Source organism: Enhydra lutris, unplaced genomic scaffold (genome assembly GCF_002288905.1).
Source record: "Enhydra lutris kenyoni isolate GAN:26980312 unplaced genomic scaffold, ASM228890v2 scaffoldscaffold1, whole genome shotgun sequence".
NCBI lineage: Eukaryota > Metazoa > Chordata > Mammalia > Carnivora > Mustelidae > Enhydra > Enhydra lutris.
Genome location: NW_019154085.1, coordinates 75,388,246 through 75,411,304, shown reverse-complemented (window position 1 = coordinate 75,411,304; position 23,059 = coordinate 75,388,246). Strand labels below are relative to the sequence as shown.

Sequence of the window (23,059 nt, the reverse complement as noted above, 5' to 3'; positions counted from 1 at the left end):
ATCACTGCAGAGAACAGAGTGAGGCATAATACTGAAGCTCTTTATTTTACTTTACAAGTATGGTACATTTTGTATAATATAAATGCAGAGTTGAACCAAAAATCTTTTTTTGCTGGAAGAGTATACACATATACATCCATACAAAAAGGCAGCAGCAAGATAAATATATGACGTAAAATATTTTTGATGTCACTTGTCCACAAAACCATTCGGGGACTACTTTCCTAATAAAAGTCCTAGAATGTTAAGTGTGACAAAGTAAGCTTGTAAGGAGAAGGACCAGTAGAATCAATATTGATGTAGTCATGACATCCTTGGATGGCAGTCTCGGAACAGGGATGGAGGGGCGCCTGGCTGGCTCAGTTGGAAGAGTGAGCAACTCTTGACCTCAGGATTGTGGGTTTGGGCCCCACACTGGGTGTAGAGATGACATCACTAAATTAATTTAAAAAAAAAGAAACAGGGAGAGATAAAATACAAGATGCCCAGTTAAAGTTAAATTTCAGATAAACAACAAATTGTTTTTATAATTGTTTTTGTGTTTATAAGAATATCCTATACAATGTTCGGCACATATGTTTACTTTAAAAAAATGATTTGTTGTTTATCTGAAATTCAGCTTTAACTGGGCATCTTATACTTTTATTTGCAAATCTGGTGACTGTAGCAAGAGATCTGGGCTTAGCTGAAGAGGTTCAAGCAAGTCACTAAAATTCTCCAAATCTTTTCTCATTTTCAAGTGAGGAAGCTGAACTAAAATCGGGCCGGTGGGTGTGGGGGCCTGGCCTACCAGTTGTAACCAGCATCGTTTTCAGTGTTTATTGTTTTCAATTAGGATGACTTTGAGGGGGGGCAGTTTCAGAAGCTCAGACTGAAATTAAAAATTTAAAAACCAGTTTGAAAACATAGATGATCTCTGACATTTTACCACTGTGTAATGAGAGTATGCCGTGGAGAGAAGGAACCCGAAATGCTCAGGACTAGAACACTGCAGACTTGTTGTCTTGCCTTGAGCCTTGTCAGTCCTCAACTGTCAGCTTTCTTCTTAGCGCAATGGTAAGAAGCGTGGTCCTGCATCTGGGGAAAAAACATTTCATTTCCACTTTGCTTCGCAGAATAAAGAATACATCCAAACAGGGCCGGGTTTCCGCTTGCACTTCTTCTTGCCTGGTGGGGTTTTCTTTTCATCTTCTACCTTTTTAATTTGTGTCACGGACCTGTTTTGCTTCACCATCAGGATATATCGGATTCGTTACCCAACAGCCTTTCAAACTCAGCTTTGACAGAATGGTTTTGAGAGGATGTCAGTTAATGCATCTGGCTGTTTGGGAGGTGTATTGATCTTTAAATCAAGAAAGCTCAGTGCTTTCCTAGTGTCTAAGGAAGCCTATGTAACTTTTTTTTTTTTTTTTTTTTTAAGACTGTTTACCAGAACACAGGCAAACATATTCTTACTTACTTGTATTTAGAGACTTTGGACCAATAACTTTTTTTTTAAAGATTTTATTTATTTATTTGACAGAGACAGAGGGATCACAAGTAGGCAGAGAAGCAGGCAGAGAGAGAGGAGGAAGCAGGCTCCCTGCCGAGCAGAGAGCCCGATGCGGGGCTTGATACCAGGACCCTGAGATCATGACCTGAGCCAAAGGCAGAGGCTTTAACCCACTGAGCCACCCAGGTGCCCCTGGACCAATAACTTTTAAAGCTACATCTTAAGTATCTGCAAGTAGTCTTTGGTTACTGGTATGGCATTTTTTTTTTCTCCTAAAGTACGGAGAATTCCATTTTTTTTTTTTTAAGGTATTTTTCAGACTTCCTTTTGGCACTGAATTTTATGTAATGGAAATTTAATCTTGAAGACAAAGTTTTGGAGGCAGTTTTCCGGTCACTATTTTAAAAACAAAAGGAAAGGTCAAGAACAAAGTGCCTGTCTTCTATCTCCGGTATTAGCCGGTCCTTCCAAACTGCAGGATGGATGTACGATAATGTACTACAGAATAATTGCTTCTCATGATCTTCTTATGATCTATCCTCAGCTGAATATCTTCTTGAGTATTTTGCACATCTATTGAAAAGTTGTTCTTCAGTCCATATTCCTGATATAATTTTTTTTTATTTCACCCTGAAAAGACACAATACTAAATAACACAGGAAACAGCTGACCTGTGTAGTTTAGATTCTCTTGGTGAATGCAGTTCCTGTTCCCAACACTCTGAAGCATGTACTCTAGCTTTGTTAGTGGGACTTTTTTGGGGAGCAGGGGGTGACATAGTTCATTGTCAACTATGCATATCTTGGGCTGTTTTTTAAATATGACAATACCTTATTGAGAAATATAAGTACTTTGGAGGTAGTAACTTTCCCACAAGGAAAAATATATTCATAGGATTTATCATTTTATTTCTTCTTTGCTATTAAAATTCATAGTAGAGTTAAATTCTTTTTTTTTTTAAAGATTTTATTTATTTATTTGTCAGAGAGAGAGAGAGGGAGAGAGAGCAAGCACAGGCAGACAGAATGGCAGGCAGAGGCAGAGGGAGAAGCAGGCTCCCTGCTGAGCAAGGAGCCCGATGTGGGACTCGATCCCAGGACACTGGGATCATGACCTGAGCCGAAGGCAGCTGCTTAACCAACTGAGCCACCCAGGCGTCCCATAGTAGAGTTAAATTCTTATTAATTTCCTAAAAGATTCCACATAGTTTTCATTTTTCTTAAAAATTTTCTGAATTTTTTTTGCATTTTCTCATAAGGACATCTAATATTTTCATAAGAAATTTTTTGTTACCTTGTCTTTGACAGATGTTACAGATCTTTCATATCTGTATGCATCCATTGGCCAAAAAATATTATAGTCATAGAAAACCAAATCTTTTTTTTTTTAAGATTTTATTTATTTATTTGACACAGAGAAAGAGAGAGAGAGAGGCAGAGGGAGAGAGAGAAGCAGGCTCCCCACTGAGGAGGGAGCCCCACGCAAGGCTATGATCCCGGGATGCTGGATCATGATCTGAGCAGAAGGCAGACACTTAACCAACTGAACCACCCAGGCAACCCAGAACATCAAATCTTGAAGATAAAAGAAAAAGCTTTCAAGAACTTTCTTCCCATCTTGATGGAAAAACACCACTCTCTCTCTCTCTCAGTGGTTTCCAGTCACATCTAAACATTTGCTTGTTTAAGAATGGAAACAGGGGCTCCTGGGTGGCTCAGTGGGTTAAAGCCTCTGCCTTCAGCTCAGGTCATGATCTCAGGGTCCTGGGATCGAGTCCCGCATCGGGCTCTCTACTAGGCGGGGAGCCTGCTTCCTCCTCTCTCTCTCTCTACTTGTGATCTCTCTCTCTGTCAAATAAATAAAATATTTAAAAAAAAAAAAAAAAAAAAGAATGGAAACAAACAAAGAAAAGCATTGGGTTTTCTTAGGAGATAAAATTCAGCTCATTACCTTCTTTCTTTTTCCCTATGTTGAAAGCAGCAGTTGGAATTGGACGCCATAGTGGTCTGGGCTTCCCTAATAAATCACATTAACCAAATAGACATTTCAAAATGCATTGTTTAACGTGAATATGGGTAATATGCCACTGAATTTTTTTAGCTTACTCGTCTGTTGTTTGAATAGGAACATCAACACCCAGAACTGTTGGGTGTGTGTGGGTGTGTGGGTGTGTGTGTGTGTGTGTGTGTTCACGCAGTGAGGACTGAGTGAAACTTCAGTTAAGTCTCCTACCCACTACAGACATAAATTGAAAGTCTGTTGAAATGCTCTTTGATGTGGCTTCTTAAATTAGCCAACAGCATAACTACAGCGTTGCTGCATCGCTCTTAATCCCTGGTAGCATGGAAAATCACCAGGCATGTGGAGCCGCCAGGAAAATGGAACACTTTACATTTGTACTGACCATATTTGTTACATACAAGGATCTACTGTCAGAATTAGACGTGCGGCTTCAGTAAGGTACACAGGTCTAATCTTGTGGCGTCTCCCATTAACAAAATAACTACTGTCTAAAAAAGACCTTAAAATTTCTTCCTTTTCCTCAGAATAGTTTTTAAATTATCTGTCAAAAGTGTTCAACAGGTTTTCCACTAAAGAGAGGGAAGTGGTGAAACCACCCATTCATTAGCTTTTTGCTTTTTTGCTTTTACCATTTGGTAACTTTTTGAAGTTCTTAAGGTATTAAACTTGAAAAACTTTATTTTCTTAGAGTATCTTCATAAGTGTTAGACCATGGACCAGTTCTGTACTTATGTAAAGAACAAGAGAAGTAACTCGTGCTCATTTTGCTATTCACTAAATACCAGACCAACCACACTGCACAGAAACCCGCTTGGAAGGTTTTCATGTGAGAGGACATCTAGCACGTAGCACTCCTCTTCAAACAACTTCCAAAATGCAGGTCACTTTCTCCTTGAGGTTATGACGATCATGGGAATTCTGACACCCATTCGTTATCTTGGTACTTGTCAGTTGAAGAACATCCATTGTGGAAATCTCACAGGCCACTTTGAAAGCTGAGGAACATGCCCCTTACTTGCACCAGTTGTACAGTTCGGAATTTGGTATCAAATTTTTCCCAAATCATGCAATAGTGTCATTGCTTTTATGTTTTTGGTATGGTTTTACATGTAGAAGTATCTGAATCACAGTTGTGTCAAGACAACCAAAATGTGTTTAGGAATTATCTGTGGTAAAATGTTGTGGGGTTTTTTTTTCCCGTTCTCCTATCTGATTTTTTTTTTTTAAGTCCTTAAACACTCTGAAAATACCTTATTTATTACTTTAGATTTATAGGTCTCCTCAAATACAATGTTGTATTTTTTTTTTGAAGGCTTGTTCTTCATTTTATGTCCAGTTCCTAAGACAGTGAATGATAGCCACTTGATAAACTTTTGTTAAATCAATGAATTTTCAAGAAAATACAGTGTTTGTGCAAATTGAAAATCATGCATTTATAAAAGTGTGATGTGTTGGGAAAGGAGCAAAAATTTCCAAATACTGAACAGTCTAAGTTGATATGAAACAACCTCTAAAAACGTTGCATCCTTTACGATCAGAGTGACCTAGAAAGTGGACAATATTTTATGGCAGAAACGCACATCTCTTAACATTCTATGTTTCTTTTTATTCTTCCAAAAATAAAACCAAGATGGAATTTCTCCAAAAACCGCCGGAAAATGCAGTTCAGTTTTTCTTTCCAACTAGATCTTCAAAATAGATCACCGGGTGTTTTTCCTTACTTAGTCATCCTTTTTGTCAATGGAATATACAATCTCGTTTGATGAATCTCAGAACTTTTCAAAGAGGATCTGACAATATGGAATTTGAGTGAAAGATGTCGAGCCTTCTAAATTTATTTAAACAAAAAAAGGGAGGTGGATGAAAGGCTAATCTGTGCTCTACTCTGACTGGCTGCTTCAGATCTCTGGGCTGAGGCCACTCATATTTTCTAGAGACTATTGACACCCCAAAGGAGACTCTGGAAAGAGAACCTGGGATCCCATCTCATTTCTTCAGGAATCAGTGCTTATACTTATATACTTATATGTACTATATATATATAATATATATATTATACTTATATAATACTTAATACTGCTAATTGTCAACCAGCCTCAAAATACTAAACAGCCTACCATATTTTGATAAAATAGTTGTAGTAATAGTAATAGCTTTATTGGGTTGGAGATAAAGATATAATGTGGCCTATTGCTTATTATTTCCCTAAGTGTGTGTTGTCTTACTTTAGCCCTTATACCAGTTCCGAATGACTGGTTAAACTCCTAGAAGAGGAATGGTATCCCATTGTTATCAGGACACAGAGGATTCGAAGAGCAAGTCGCAGCCAAGGTGTGGTTCTAGCACAGAGCTGGAGACCCGTGAGGGAAGCACCTTTCCAGACATATGGCTCCCGCCTGAATCAACAGCCTGTGGAGAGAGTGGCGGGCCATTTGTCTTCCTTTCAGTGACAGTGATGGCATCCATGTGGACCCCTGTCAGGGTGTTCTGGGTAGGAGAAGCCATGTCGGTGTGGCAAGTCTGTGCTTGTACATATTCCAGATGCAAAAATGCAGGTCTCGTGGTCGCGTGCAATTCCAGTGTAATGTTCCATGCGGTTTACTTTTATTGAGCCTTCTGATTTGAAATCCAAAACCGTACAAAGCTGTGTGGCTGAGGTGTTGTTGCCAATAATACGCAATTGTTTCTATCTCTTGATCTTTGAGAAAAGAAATGGGTCTTTGTGATAGCTGTGTCTGGTCTCTATTTCAGTTTGTGAGGATTTGAAAAAAGCAAAACAATAATGTTAAGGCATGGGGTCAGAGTGCTTAAATATGAAAAAGGCAGAACCTTTTTTGAAGTAACTCAGAGAGATACTACTCTTCAATGATGTAGCTATCACTTTTAAATGTGTCACTTTATGAACATTTGAAGTTTTCATGGGACACTGTTGTCACATTCCTTTCCATAAGTCTGATATTGAAAAAGGAAGAGATGAACAAATAGTTTTGTACTACTGTAATTTGCTAATATTGCACTTTAAAAAGTGATGCTTTGCCAAACTTCCAGAGAGTCACCAGGGTTTAATCGTCAAGGTCCTCTTTGTAGTAAATCAAGGGCAGGTGTAAATGATGACCGTCCCCAGCTGCATGTAATCTCTAAGTAGTCCCTCTCTTAGGTGTTTTATTCTGTGTGCAAGCCCAGCTGTTACAATGGGGAGAGAGGACAGGACAGCCCCAATGTTTATTTCTGGCTCTCCTTAACTTGCACAAGAAGAAATGGAGGGATTCTAAGAGTGACGAAAATGGAGCAGAAAGAGAAAAACCCAGACTCACCTCTCCAGGAAACTTAAGTATCAAGTGGGTCTTACGTGTAGTTGGACTAGGCAACTCCCCTCCAGGCTGCGGAGGAGCTAGAAACATCCATCCTTTCTTCAGATCTCACCCCCCCCCATCCCCCTCAGCAGAGCAGCAGGCACTACCCGTCATCAGGCTCAGTGCTCCCTTTGCAGGGAACAGTGGGGAGAGACTCTACCTGAGTTTGAATCCTGGCTTCAGACCTTCCGACTCAGGGGTGACAAGCTATTGAAACTCTTAAAGCCTTTGAGTCCTCATTTGTAAAAGAGGATAAAGATCATATCTGCCTCGGGTGACCGTGGAGACGGCACAAAATAATCCCTTAGTATAATTCCTGGCACATGGTAAGAGCTCCGTAAATCTAAGCTGCTCTTATTATGATGTTTATTATTGTTATTCCACAGCTAAAAAAATGGAAAGGCCAGTACCCCCTGGGAGGATAACACATTGACGTCACTGGTAAAGGGAGGGTCCTCGGTGCTTAAAATGTGAGAAAATCAGAAAACAGAGAAAAAGCCCAAAGTAGAGGGGAGGCAAAGGAGACAGACCTCCAAGTGCTTTCTCAGGGCTGTTATTTTGCTTAAAGGTCACTTCTTTTCCCAGCCCCAGTTAAATACAGTTTTTATTGTCCGTTTTTTCATTGATTAACTTTCACAATTATAAATATGTCCTTATGTTGGACTCATCCTACACCATCTAGTCTGGAACAATATCTGACATATTAGGCTTCCAGGAGTGTCTATGGGATGACTGTTAAACTTTAAAAGTCAAAAACCTGGTTTCTACCTCCGTTTGCTAGAAAAACTAGTATTGCCCGTTTATTGTAAAACAAGTGCTTCCCAAATGCCTTTCAGTACATCTTTTAAAATAGATGACTGAGTTTAAGATGACACTACTCTGTCTTTAAGAATAGTGCAGAAACCTAGCCATTTAGCCGCCGAGAAGAAAACCTTGTATTATCCTTCTTGGGCAGTCTCTTTGTTTTTTAATTGGGCGGTGCTCCAACTTTACTCCCATTTTTTACTCCAACTTTACTCCTAGCCACCCTGGCTGCATAATGAAATCATTTTAAGACTCTTACAAGGATATAAATCAAATTTCAGGCCTCTTGAAAATCACAGAGATAGTAGGAAGTTTGTATTTCTACGTTCTTTGCCTCGAACCTAAAAATCATCTCGTCTAAAAGCCATTTGATCCCGTAGCCCCTGCATTGGTTTCTCTCCCCACCCCCAGTAGGGTGGCTCCTGCCTTTAGTGAGGTGCCCAGCGTTGTTTTTCCCAGTGGCTAGGTTTTATTTGCAGCTGCATATTTTTATGTGATTGCTTACACTGTGAAGATGTAAATTACTTTCTGGTATGCTCAATAACACTTTTTTAAAATCCACACAGATTTGTGGGTCCATAATCTTGGTGAATACACCAAGGATACCTGTTTGTTCTTATTCTGATATTGAAAATATAATAGATGGTGTGATAAGGCCAGCTTCATTAATTCATTTATAAGTACTTTAATATAATAGTTAATTTGTCCACACATAGCCTCCAATTATCTCCTCAATTCCTGGTAATAGCCGCAACCCCATCTTTCATTTTTATTACCTCCCAGTTAATTGCACTAATAGGTTTTGCTTTTCATTTCTACATGATTTTCATTAGAAAAAGTGGCAAGTGTTAACTCTTGCTGCTTTTTGGTTAGTAAGCATTGCAGGCTTTTTAATCAGAGATGAACAAGGAAATTGAATTTTTTAAAACTTTCTTGTAAATGTTCTTGCTAGCCTCAAAATTCCAGATGACTACTTCTAACTTTTACTTTTTTAGAAAAGAAGAGGCTTATTTGGGACCAATAAATTCTGCCAGGTAAGGAATATTGGTAGCTAGAACTACGTGGGTTGTTTTTTGTTTTTTTTTTTTTTAAATGAAAAAAAAAAACCTCTCATATGAAATTTGATTTTTTTAAGGAAAAAAAAAAGCAAAAATTCTCTAGCATTATTTGCCAATGAATCACAAATTTCTCAGTACATAGATAGCTTTCTTGTGCAATCTGAATGAACATGAGCTAAATAATGAGTATTTACAAGGCACTTGTTCATTTAAAAGTAATATAAACACTTTAACAGAGATGTTTGAAAACACTTATTTATTTTTAATAATCAAATGTCTATGAGAAAGCCAACTGACTCTTTAAGAAAACTCTTACTGTGGTTAATTGCAATATCTCCAATAATTTTTCTGAGTATTCTACATATGAGATTATTATGATATGTATATGTAGTTTTGACTGTATTAAATTGAGTCATATGCATATATCACAATTTAGGATTTATGAGAATGTTTTTATTCACCCTATTTTATTTACCCTAAAAATTGGTGATTGAATAAAAGAATTACCATTGACTTAATTCTACATATCTCATCGTAATTACAGAGAACTGACATGCATTAGTAGTAGAAAAAAATATATTTTTATAAATTAACATCATAGTTACTATTTTCTTCTAACTTGTAGAGTATTGTAGGACTGCTAAGAAAAGTATTTAAGATTTTATCATTTAATACTTTTTTTTTTTAAGATTTTATTTGTTTATTTGAGAGAGAGAGAGCAGGAACAGGGAGGAAAGGGAGATGCAGGCTCACCCCTGAGCATGGAGCAAAAGCAGGGCTCCATCAGAGGGCCCTGGGATCATGACCTGAGCAGAAGGTAGAGCCTTAAGCAACGGAGTCACCCAGGTGTCCCTCACTTAACATCTTAAAAAGGGAAAGGGAGAGATCTGAAAACCTTCTCTATATTCTTCCATGTCTGGATCTCACTGAAATGACTCAGGTAACTGTAGTTTCTGTGTCAGATGGCAAATGCTCCAAATATCAGCTAGATGGTATCTATTTCAAGGTATCAGCTGAATTGGCAAGTGGAGCAATCTTTTTCAGACAATTTAAAGTTTTCTTTCGACTAAATTGGGTTCCCCAAAATGACATTTGAATAAGAAATGTAATTATAGAATCCTGTGATAAACAGCAGAGAAAGACAAAAGAGATTTAGACGGGGTTGGGGGGAGGAGTGGATCTTTTCCTGAAATAGCTGTTTAAAAAAAAAAGAAGAAGAATCAAATGGAAAACAGAGAAAAATCTATTCCAAATGAGAAACATAGGGGATAAAATTTTTACATGATTAGTGATAAATTGTTCAAAGGATAAAAGGCAACAAGAATTAATAACAAGGAATGAAGTGAAAGGGCTGTGTTAGCTGATTTCATAAGGATGGGTAGGATTATGTATATAAGATAGAGAAGCCAGTTCTGGTAAGAGTTTCTTGAAGGAACCTCCTCAGTTCACTTACGGGAGAGCAGACAGCTGGGAGCTTGCCTTTGTACCTGGAGGGCTCATCCACAATTCACCTTTTGGGACAGTTTGCTCCCAGCCTTGGGGACACTAGGAGATTTTTTTCAGGCTGATGAGGTGCAAATGTGAGATTTAAGTAGAATAAAGTTGTATTAGGAGCCATTTAAAAAATTATATAAGCAGCTAACAATTTAAAAAATGTAAGAGGAATGTTTATATTCCAGGTCATGTTGGAGCTGTCAGCAGATGTCTTGGTTTACTAAAAACATGGAACTAGATTATTTTAGATATGCCTTTTGCCTATGTTCCTATATTGTGATATGGAAACAAGAAGAATATATGCCTTTATTTTAGATAATGAAAGTTTTAATTTTTAATGTTAATTTTCAATCTTTTTAAAAATGAGTAATAGGAAAGAAGACATTAACCTATGATTTCATGAATATTATCACTCTGTTTTTAAAAAGTCAATTTAAAAAGAAACAAGAACTCAATTTTACTTTGATTTAAAGAAAAAATAAGTAAATAATAATATATGGCTATGGCAAAAATAATGAAAGTGGCATGCAGAAAACTGGTGTTTGGGAATTCATATAGTTTTATTCCATGTAGTTCACACATAACCAGCAAGTAATTTTCAGAGCCTGAGAACAGAAAATATCTCAATAAAATTCTCTCATTTTTTAACTTTGCAAAACAATGTACTTTTTTTCCATCCTGCTCAATATAGTTAGGCTATTTTATTTTTAGCCTGTTCAAACTGCTTTGCCATCTCTAGTAACAATCAGAAAGTATAGTTTCATGTTTTACAAAGGGATGAATGAGACCTAAGTGTATGCATTTGTGAGTAAACTAAAAAAGTGAACTTAAGTTTTATTTTCTGAACTTCTGAGATTTTCTTTGCCTATGGAGAGTTTTTTTTTTTTTTAATTTTCATTAAGTACACTTAATATGACCTTGAACCAAAGGAATCCCCAGATTTTCCAGTAAGGATATTTTTACATTTGATAGATAGTTAAACATCATACTCATACAATTTTTGTCTTTTTTTATGTTTTAAATTATCACATATAAAATCGACTTTTTGCGTGTGTATATAGTTCTAAAAATGCTAACATGTGTAAATTTGTGTGACCACCACTACCGTCAGGATATAGAATAGTTCTTTTACTCCAGAATATCCCCCTCTCCAAAGTTTTGTTCTGTATAGTGAGAATACATTGTCCTGTCATCTCTATTAACTTGTAGCCAAAAAATAGGTTATACTACTATTCGATAGTTCTGTAATCCACCCTCTTTTCTAATATACTTAGGTTTTAATAGCTAATTTTATACTTTGTTGATTTATACTTCTGATCAAGGATAGTATTCATTTGTCCTCTCTACCAAATCTCATCAACAAATCCAATCCTAAACTCTAACCGCAGGAGATTTCCTACATGATGGAGTGAGTGGATCTGTTCTTGTTCATGTTGCATGTGTTGATAAGTAATGCTTTGTTCATCATCCGCATTGTTCTTTGAACTGCCAGTTGTCTGATGTTAATGCTGGAGATTATTTGGAATACGCAAGAGAATCACTGCTCTGTCTCTTTTTTTATAAGCTCTACAAATAGTGTTCTTTCTTTTTCCAAGTATTTTCATGGCGTTGTGCCATAGTTTTTCTATGGCTGAGTACTTTCGTCACCATATATTTTTCTGAATATGTATGGAACATGCAAACCAAAGGAGAGAAAGTTATAGGTTATAAGTCAAACTTAACCTTTTTAAACATTTAGATTCAGTTAGCCAACATATAGTACATCATTAGTTTCAGATATAGTGTCAGTAATTCCTCAGTTGTGTATAATACCCAGTGCTCATCACATCACATGCCCTTCTTAAAGTCCATCACCTCGTTACCCTCCTTCCTCCTCCGCTCCAGCAACTTTCAGTTTGCTTCCTATAATTAAGAGTCTCTCATGGTTTGTCTCCCTCTCTGATGACTTCCTGTTCAGTTTTCCCTCCCTTCCCCTGTGATCCTCTGCGCTGTTTCTTATGTTCCACATATGAGTGAAATCATATGATAATTGTCTTTCTCTGATTGACTTATTTCACTTAGCATAATACCCTCCAGGTCCATGCACATCAATGTAAATGGTAAGTATTCATCCCTTCTGACCACTGAGTACTGTTCCATTGTGTGTGTGTGTGTGTGTGTGTGTGTGTGTGTGTGTATACATACCACATCTTACCCATTCCTCTGTTGATGGACATCTCAGCTCTTTCTACAGTTTGGCTATTTTGGACCTTTCTGCTATGGATATTGGGGTACAGGTGCTCCTTCAGATCACTACATTTATATTTATGGGGTAAATACCTAGTAGTACAATTGCCGGGTCATAGGGTAACTCTATTTTTAACTTCTTGAAGAACCTCCATACTGTTTCCCAGAGTGGCTGCACCAGTAGGCATTCCCGCTAGCAGTGTAAGAGGGCTCCTCTTTTTCTGCATCCTTACCAACATTTGTTGTTTCTTGTCTTGTTAGGTGTGAGATGGTATCTCATTATGGTTTTGTAGTATTTCCCTGATGGCAAATGATGTGAAGCATTTTTTCATGTTCCTGTTGGCCATTTGGATGTCTTTTTGGTAAAATGTTCTGTTCATATCTTCTGCCCATTTCTCGACTGGATTCTTTGTTTTTTGGGCATTGAGTCTGATACGTTCTTTATGGATCTTGAATACTAGTCCTTTATCTGATATGTCATTTGTATATATCTTCTCCCATTCTGTAGTTTGCCTTTTAGTTTTGTTGACTGTTTCCTTTGCTGTGCAGAAGGTTTATTCTTGATGAAGTCCCAAAAGTTTATTTTTGCTTTTGTTTCCCTTGCCTTTGGAGACGTGTCTGGCAAGAAGTTGCTGCGGCTCAGGTCGCAGAGGTTGTTACCTGCATTCTTCTCTAGGATTTTGATGGATTCCTCTCTCACATTTAGGTCTTTCATACATTTTTGAGTCTATTTTTTTGTGTGGTATAAGGAAATGGTCCAGTTTCTTTCTTCTGCATGTAGCTGTCCAGTTTTCCCAGTACCATTTATTGAAGAGACTATCCTTTTTCCATTGGACATTCTTTCCTGCTTTGTTGAAGATTAGTTGACCATAGAGTTGAGGGTCCATTTCTGATATCTCTACTCTGTTCCATTGATCTATGTGTCTGTTTTCGTGCCAGTACCATACTGTCTTGATTACAGCTTTATAATAGAGCTTGAAGTCAGGCATTGTGATGCCACGAGCTTTGGGTTTTTTGTTTGTTTTTTTTGTTTTGTTTTGTTTTTTAACATTCCTCTGGCTATTCAAGGGTCTTTTCTGGTTCCATACAAACTTTAGAATTATTTGTTCCAGCTCTGTGAAAATTGTCAGTGGTATTTTGATAGGGCTTACATTGAATGTGTAGATTGCTCTGGGTAGCATAGACATTTTAACAATATTTATTCTTGTTTTCTTATTTATTATTAAACAATATTTATTAATATTGATCTGGGTGACATAGACATTTTAACAATCCAAAAGCATGAAATGTTTTTCCATTTCTTTGTGTCTTCCTTAATTTCTTTAATAAATGTTCTGTAGTTTTTAGAGTACACATCATTTACCTCTTTGGTTAGGTTTATTCCTAGGTATCCTGTGGTTTTTGGTACAAATGGGATCAGCTCCTTAATTTCTTTCTTCTGTCTCATTGTTAGCGTATAGAAATACAGCTGATTATTTTGCACTGATTTTATATCTTGCCATGTTGCTGAATTGCTGTATGAGTTCTAGCAATTTTGGGGTGGAGTCTTTTGGGTTTTCCACATAAAGTAACATGTCATCTGCGAAGAGTGAGAGTTTGACTTCTTCTTTGTCAATCTGAATGCCTTTTATTTCTTTCTGTTGTCTGATTATAAAAGAAGGGACAAGAACCATGTGATCCTCTCAATTGATGCAGAAAAATCATTTAACAAAATACAACATCCTTTCTTGATTAAAACTCTCCACGGTATAGGGATAGAGGGAACATACCTCAATATCATAAAAGCCATGTATGAAAAACCCACAGCAAATATCATTCTCTGTGGGAAAAACTGAGAGCTTTTCCCCTAAGGTCAAGAACATGACAGGGATGCCCCCTCTCACCACTGTTGTTCAACATAGTACTAGAAGTCCTAGCCTCAACAATCAAACAACAAAAAGTTAAAACTTTACCTGATCAATATCTAGACAAAGGTTGCATGTTAATCTGCTGTGGGTATTTGAGTGTATAACTATGACATGTGTTTCAAGTAAGATGGATTTCAATCTATAGTGCATGAAAAGTAATAAATTATTTTAAAATAATGATCAATAGTTTCTATGTTGTGATATGAGCCTGTCATTTATAACTTTGTCATAAATCAAAAATTGAGAAACTGAAATATATGTGTAGTGATTGTGACTGAGGTCGTTTCAGACCATCTTAACAATCATCATCTCATATAAGGAAAGCATTAACATGTGAATTTGAACACTGACCTTTGGATCTTAAGTTTTCTTGTTTTATGGTTCTTTTAAGGTTTTTCAAGATTCCTTATAGAGGTTTAAGATTCCTTGATTCCTGTGATTTGGTTGGGAGTGGTTATTATTTCAAACCAGTTTTTTGTTCTTGTTTTTAACTCCTAGAAACAAGTACCTTGCTATTGAAGGAAACTATTTATTATCCCTCTTTGGGAACTAAGAAGTTAAAACCTTAGGGAATAATACAGCTACTTTAACTTGCTCATATTTACTGTCTATCCTTTGAAGCTCTACATTGACTATTTTATCATTTGCTCTTCAGATGGATCCTGTGCAAAAAGCAGTCATTAACCACACTTTTGGAGTGTCCATTCCCCCAAAGAAGAAACAAGTTATTTCTTGCAATGTGTGTCAGCTTCGCTTTAATTCGGATGTGAGTATCACCTTTTCATTGCTCTCTGTAGTCTGTCAAGCTCAAAGTCTGATTGTTCTGAATACGTACATCTCTTCATATTTACATCACCTCTAATGGCCACTCGCCTTGGTGGCCCACTTACTTCAGTGGGCCGGATTTTCCAGGGATTCGGATTCAACATTAGAAACTTGAGTAATAGAGTGGCTAATATCAAAAACCAAGAATTCCTCCATGTGATCAATCACACCCAAACCATTTTATGCTTAATCTTGCCAATGATATTTACTTTTCAAAAATCACTAAACAGAAAATTTTTTTAAAGTTGAAAATGCAATGAATGCTGAAGAAAATTATTGCTATTCCCCTTTATAACAAGTGTCACATTTCATGTGTGTATGCCAAATCATATTAAATGCCTGAGGGAATAATTTATTACACAATTTATATTTTCCCAGAACATGGAAATGCAGGGAAATTTTTTAAAAATTATTTTAAATGGCCAGCATAACCATCATGCTAAAAAAAATAATAATAATAACAAGAAAAGAGTATAAATTATTTTACACTTGATCTTAGCCAAAAGGCCAAGAAGCGATTAGAGTACAAATCATTTTAAATGTAGGAGTAAGGTAACATGAAATCAAAATAAATAATATTAGAATGTTTGTAATACTCAATTATCAAGTAAAGCCAACGGCCAATGCATATCTGAATCTGGAGCTATATATTATGTGTTATTTCCTGAGCTACTCCACCCAGAAGTCATCTTCCAAAGAACATGTTCCAGGATTCATGCTTTTTTGCAAATACTAAAACAATAAATACTCTTGTTTGTACATACCAGTAAATGTTTTGCTAATTCTGTATAGGAAACATAATAAAAATTACAGCCATTGGAAAAGAGTGTTTTTATCATGTTTAACATGATTTATAAAAGTATATTTAATGCAATTTCCATCAAAAATCCAATAAATTTTTTTGGCACTCAATAAAATCTTTCTCAACTCCCTATTCAAGAATTAAAGTGTTTCTTAAAAAATTGAGAACTATATGGTATCAATTCATTAGAAGTCTCAACATTGTCAGCTGTCCCCAGATTCATCTATAGACCCTGTACGATCCCAATCAAAATCCCAGAGAGCATTTTTGTGGAAAATGCCAAGCTTCTTCTTAAATTACATAGAAAAGAAAAACCCGAGACTAGATAAAGCTTTAAAAAAAAAACTAAAACAAAAAAAACACAAATTTTCCGGACTTCATTCCTTGATTTCAATAATTACCTTAAAACCTACAATAATCAAGACTGTAATATTGGTGGAAGGATAGTAGTTACGTTGATCAGTGGAACAGAATAGAATCCAGAAATAGCCCCAAAGCTGTATGATCAGTTGATCTTCAACAAAGTTGCAGTGACAATTCAGAGGAGAAAGGCTAATCTTTGTAACAAATAGTGTAATTGGATAACCACGTGTAAATTTAGAAAAAGAACCTTGAAGGCCATTTCAGACAAAATTCCAAAATTAATTCAAATGAATTATATATGTAACCATGAACTGAAAAGTAAAAAACTTCAAGAATAAAACATAGGAGGAAATCTATGTGAACTTGAATTAGGTAAAAGATTTCTTAGGAAACTAAAAGTGTGAACTATAGGGGCACCTGGGTGGCTCAGTCTGTTAAGCATCTGACTCTTGATTTTGGCTCAGGTCATGATCCAGAGTTGTGGGATTGAGACCCACATTGGGCTCCAGCTCAACATGAAGTCTGCCTATCCTTTCCCCCCACCCCATCAAATAAATAAATAAATAAATGTATGAGCTCTAAAAATATTGATATATTAGACGTTATCAAAATTAAAAGCTTCTCTTTAAATGACACTGTTACACTCTTAAGAAAATAAAAAGTGCTTGCTTCGGCAGCACGTATACTAAAATTGGAACGATACAGAGAAGATTAGCATGGTGCCTGCACAAGGATGACACTCAAATTCGTGAAGCATTCCACATTTTTGATGGAACATTATTATGCTAAGTGAAATAAGTCAATCAGAGAAAGATACTTGCTATATGATCTCACTGATACTAGGAATCTGATAAACAAGACAGAGGATCATAGGGGAAGGGAGGGAAAAATGAAACAAGATGAAACCAGAGAGGGCGACAAACCATAAGAGACTCTCAATCTCAGGAAACAAACTGAGGGTTGCTGGAGTGGAGAGTTGGTGAGGAGATGAGGTGGCTGGGTGATGAACACTGGGGAGAGCATATGCTATGGTGAGCGCTGTGAATTGTGTAAGACTGATGAATCATAGACCAGTATCCCCAAAACAAATAATACATTGTATGTTAATTTTTAAAAATTTGCACCTCAAAAAAAAGGAAAAGTTATAGACTGAGAGAAAACAATATAAAACATGTCGTTTAAATATTTAAATAATTTACAACTCAGTAATTAATAAGAAATGGGCAAATGATTTGAACAAGCACCTTACCAAAGAAGAAAAATGAACGGCAAGTTAGTATGCAAAACAGTGTTCAATATCATTAGCCATTAAAGAAGTGCAGACCACAATTACATACCCCCCTACCTATTAATATGATGAAAATTAAACAAATTGATAATACCAAGTGGCAAGGATGAGGGGCAACTGAACTCTAATTCGTTGTTGGTAGAAATACAAAATGGTGCAGGGACTTTGGAAAATAGTTTAATAGTTATTTTAAGAAGTTTTTAGGAAGTTATAGATAAATTTTCCGTACAACCCAGCAATCCAACTTTTAGGGTTTTATCTAAGAGAAATGAAAACTTATGTTCATACATATGTGTCGCTTATAGTAGCTTTATGCATAATTGCCTCAAACTAGAATTGAGCCAAATGTCTATCAACTGATGAATGGATCAACAAATAAAATTATAGTCATACAATGGAATACTGCTTAGCAATAAAAGAAATAATATACTGATAACATCCTACACAATGGGAGAATCTGAAAGGCAGTATGCTAAATGAAACCAATTGAACACAAAGACAATGTACTGTACGGTTGCGCTTATATAACTTTTGGCAAAAACTATTGGAAAAGAAATCAGATCATTAGTTAACAGGGATGGAGCAAGGCGAGGTTAGGGAATCGACTACAAAGGGTGTAAGGCGTATGAGGGAGCTTTTTCAAGTGATGAAAATATTCTATATTTCCTTTTTTGTGGTGGTTACACAACTGTTTTTGTTTTTCAAATCTCATACAACTAAATACCTAAAAAGGAATTTTACTGTATATAAAGTATACCTCAGTAACCCTGACTTGAAAAAAAAAAATCAGCATTGTAGGAGCCATGAAATATTTTGTAAGTAGACTAATTAATGATAGGGACATAAATACTAACTGTATTGAGCTACAATATTACTATTCAATTTAAGGTGTAATAATTAAAGAATTTTTGTAAGGAAAGACAGAATAATAAATCCTAAAATAGATCCAAGTGTGTTTAATAATTTTGCATAGTCATTATCCAAATTTCTACAGTCACATCACAGGTCTTCTGCTCTATATTTTGTATGAGTCCATACACTGAGAGGCCATGCAGGATAGAATCCTGGGTTAAGAGTCCTTGAGGTGATTTAAATCCTAATTTTGAATTTGATAAATACTTCACCACCATGGGCCTCAGTTTCCTCTTGTGTCACAACCTAAAATAGACTAGATAATTTTGAGAGGACCATTACAGCTCTATGATTAAAAATCATTTCCATGGCTTTTCTGTTGGAAGATAGGGTATACAGCAATTGCCCTACTAGGTATTTACCCCAGAAATACAGATGCAGTAATCCAAAGGGACACCTGCACCCCAGTGTTTCTAGCAGCAATGTCCACAATAGCCAAACTATGGAAAGGGCCCAGAGGCCCAGTGACAAATGAATGGATAAAGAAGATGTGTGTGTATGTGTATACATATATATATGTATACACACACACAACGGAATACTACTCAGCCATCAAAAAATGAAATCCTGCCATTCACAACAATGTGGATGGAACTAGAGGCTATTATGCTAAGTGAAAAAAGTCTGTCAGAGAAAGATAATTATCATATGATCTCACTCATATGTGGAATTTAAGAAACAAAACAGGATCATAGGGGAAGAGAGGAAAAAAAATAAGACAAAATCAGAGAGGGAGACAAACCATAACAGACTCTTGATCATAGGAAACAAACTATGAGTTGCTGGAGTCAGGGGAATGAGGTAACTGGGTGATGGACATTAAGAAGGGCACGTGAGGTAATGAGCACTGGGTGTTACATAAGACTGATGAATCACTGATCTCTACCTCAAACTAATAAACATATGTTAATTGAATTTAAATTTAAAAACTTATAAATAAGTAAATAAATGACAGGGTATAAATATCTCCATTTTACAGGTGGAACAATTAAGACCCAAAAAGAATGACTAAGAGTTTTGTTTTTCATTGGTGTCATGGGTTGGGTTATGTGGGGGTGGCTGCCTTCTGTCTGTGCCCCAGAATTGCTCTGGGAGTAGGTTCACCTTTGACTTGAGTTTTGTTTGATGTCAATGATTTTCTTTGTATTTACTAATAGGGACATAAGAAATGTACACAGGTGAGCATGTGACCACCAGCTTCCTTGTCGCTGTTCAAAAGTTCTGTCGATAATGGAGAAAGAAATTAAATTTCTGAGTCATGCTTAGACTCTGGGCAGTAAAGCTACAAAGTCTGGGTGGCAAATTCACAAGTGTGACATATACATGTTCTCAGTGTTTAGTAATGGTGCTATAATCTGCATAACTGAGCTCTGAAACTGAGCATTTTTTATTTGGGGGAGAGTTTATTATTTTATAATTACCTTATTTACATTTTAATGTAAGAATTAAGAAGATGCTCATCCTTATTTTCTTTAATAACATTTCTAAATCAGCCTGAGACTGCATTGGCTTCACTCTTCAGTGTAGAAAATATGTTTATTGAAAAATCTGGAAGGCAGATTTGCACAGTAAACAGACTGCATTCCGCAGTTCTCCATTAGCCATGTAAAATGTATCAGGACTGGCTTCATGCATTAAAATTCAATGTGACCTAGTTTAAGTGTCCCCTAGCCCCCTTTGTCCAGCTTTTATCATCTCAGTAGAACTCCACTGTTGGAAAGCAAAAGGCTACGGCTTTATTTACACGATATACTGTTATGCGAATGATAAGCATTAATCACAAACATTTCCCAAATGAACCTTTACGAATTAACACCATTAACTTTGCCAGGGGCAGGCACTGCAGTCCAGGAATAATGTGTCTTCCCAACTGAGTCCCAGACATTTGCACAAATTTGTGCAGCACCCAAATACCTAGTTTCTTCTTGGCCACCTTCTTTTCCCTAACACGGCTTAAGCTCAGCACTGAGTGAGGCTGTCCCAAGCCTGAATGCCCCTTTTTTCTCCAACAAGTGAGGGCACTCCAACTATGGTGGGGTCACAAACTGATAAGCTTAAATCTGAATCTATACCCTTTTGCTGGGAAATTCATTTCTAGAGTTAAACCTTGCCAGGGAAATAGGTCTCTATCCTCTCTGCTGTTCTGTGCTTGGCTTTAAAAAAGACTCAGAATTATTGGGCTTTCCATTTTCACGCTAAAAGACCAGAAACAAGAGCTAATGTAGACTTTTAAAATATTTTTTGAGGCTAATGTTTCTCTTTTTGGCTAGGTTGAAAGTTGGCAGATCCCAGATATTTTCCGATTTGCATATTAATTTCAATTCTTTGGACGATAATAGCAGAAGGATAAAGGAAACTGATCCTTAAACAGATCTTACACAAAATCAGGGCAACTTGATTTAAAAATAGAGATGATCTCCTTTTATTATTATTATCTCAGAACACAGTTAATCATAAATACCCTTAATATACTACTGGGTCCTTTATGCTTCATAGGCAAACCGTAACATGAGCATAATGATCTTTTTAATCAAGTTTTATGTACTCTAATTTAGGAATTGACCCTGAAATTTTGATACTCAGCATTAATACCACAATTGATTAAGCATGAGATGCAGTGTCCCTAATTGCTGACCCCACAGGCTTTCATTAGTTATTTGGTGCAAACCCATTTGATGTTTCAAATTTAGAATATTACCTTTGAAGAGCACTATAAACTTCGAATCACTTATAGTTCACGTTTATTTTATCTTATGTTGTGGTTTCTCTAGGCTTCTAATTCTGTTGCATTGTTCTTTGTCTTTGTTTCAGTTTTTGGACTTTGGTTATCCAAATAACTCTACCTCGCATTTTGGCCCACTGTTCTTTTTGCTGTGTTCTATTTCCTCATGCCATCTCATTGATTTCAGTCGGACTATGTACAAATGGACAGGAAATTAAGGGTTTGCTTAGAAGTTAAAAAGTCAGGTTGACCAACTATTTGTGTGGACATTTGGGTGACTCTCCTATTCCTGACTGAAAATCTGTCTGAAATTTCAGGACATGCAGTCATTCGGGGATTCCCTCAATTCTCCCAGGACTGCACTCTGCGTGTGACCAGTGCGCTGGCTGGGCCTTCCCTCAGCCTCCGCATCCTGTCTTCTTAGCAATTTTCCTGTCAATAAGGTTATTTAAGTAAGCCCGCCTGGTTCTTTCGATCTCTCTCTCTCTCTCTCTTTCTCTCTCTCTCTCTCTTTTATTTTAATCTTATGCCCACTTCCTGATTTCTTCAGCAGTTCAGAGTGCAACACAAATTCTCTGTCTAGCATAAACAGACGGTCCCCATATACCATCTGTCCCTTCTGAGGCTTTCGCGCCGGTTCTGCTAAAAGCCCCAGAGTCCTCGGTCAGCCGGCAGAGATTTCAGCAGTCATGAGATTAGGGAGAAAGCCACAACCCGGGGCCCACATAAACGCCCTTTCCCTGTGCTCTTGGCTGACCCTCCATCCCCTTTGGCCACCAGGCCTAACTCCACCTCTCTGCCAGCTGCCGTGGGCTAGCATGTCCCTGCAGCAGCTGCCCTGCCTTCCCGGGGAAGGGCTGAGCTGCCCGGCAAACAGGAACCGGGTGGCCTCTGCATTTGACGATGTCCCTTGCAGCAAAAGCAGAAGAGGCACTCGAGCCGCAAGGGCAGTACTCTCTTTTTCTGAAGGATCAAGACTAGGAGTTGCCATGTTAGTCCTCCAGGAGGTGCCACATTTTGCTATTGGCTGCCTGGTGCTCGCCTTTAACTCCAGTAATTCCGTCCGTGAGTTTTCATTGTCTCCCTTTGCCTGTCAAAACTTGTTCTCTTCTACTCAACAACTGCATTCCTCCTTCCTGTGTTCTCTATCTTCTTTTACCCCACCATTCTTCCAACTCTTCTCTTCCTCCCCTTCTTCCTCTTTCTCGGGCACAGAAGTACAACAAAAACACCGTTTTCCCCATGGTCCTGGGACATGCATAGCGGCTTCGTGAAGCCTGAGTTTTATAACTGGGTTTGTTGCTTTAAATCCAGAGGTCCTTCACTTGAAAAAATTCTCTAGCAGGTAAAAACAAAACAAAACAAACATGTTGAGCATATTATTTGAAACTCTAACCAGCATGCTATATTAAACAAATCAGTTTGTCCTGTATTTCCTGAATTCTCAGACATTGCATTTTGTAGTGCATTACCCCAACTGATATCTCAAGGAAAGCTTTGAACATTCTTGTTTCAATATTTGACCTTCCCTACATCACCAAGGTCCCATACATCCAACAACTATCTACCTGTATTGATTCTACAGATCAGCTGTTAACCGTGCCCTCCTCCCATGTACATAGACAACCATTGCCTGCCACCCATACGCATCTGCTCTATTTCTCTTAAAGTCTGCCAGATAGGGACACCTGGGGGCCTCAGCTGGTTAAACACCTGCCTTCAGCTCAGGTCCTGATCCCAGGGTCCTGGGATAGAGTCCCGCATCTGGCTTCTTGCTCAGCATGGAGCCTG

The 23,059-nt window shown here is 37.2% G+C and overlaps 1 protein-coding gene across 1 annotated transcript in view; it reads left to right on the top strand.

Annotated features, from left to right (window-relative positions):
* LOC111144321 (zinc finger protein 385B) overlaps nt 1–23,059 on the top strand; it is a 313,226-nt gene that overhangs the window by 241,156 nt on the left and 49,011 nt on the right. Inside the window, exons 4-5 of the mRNA XM_022498569.1 lie at nt 8,667–8,705; nt 15,012–15,122. Of these exons, the coding sequence (XP_022354277.1) occupies nt 8,667–8,705; nt 15,012–15,122 (150 nt within the window). The remainder of the gene's footprint in view (nt 1–8,666; nt 8,706–15,011; nt 15,123–23,059) is intronic.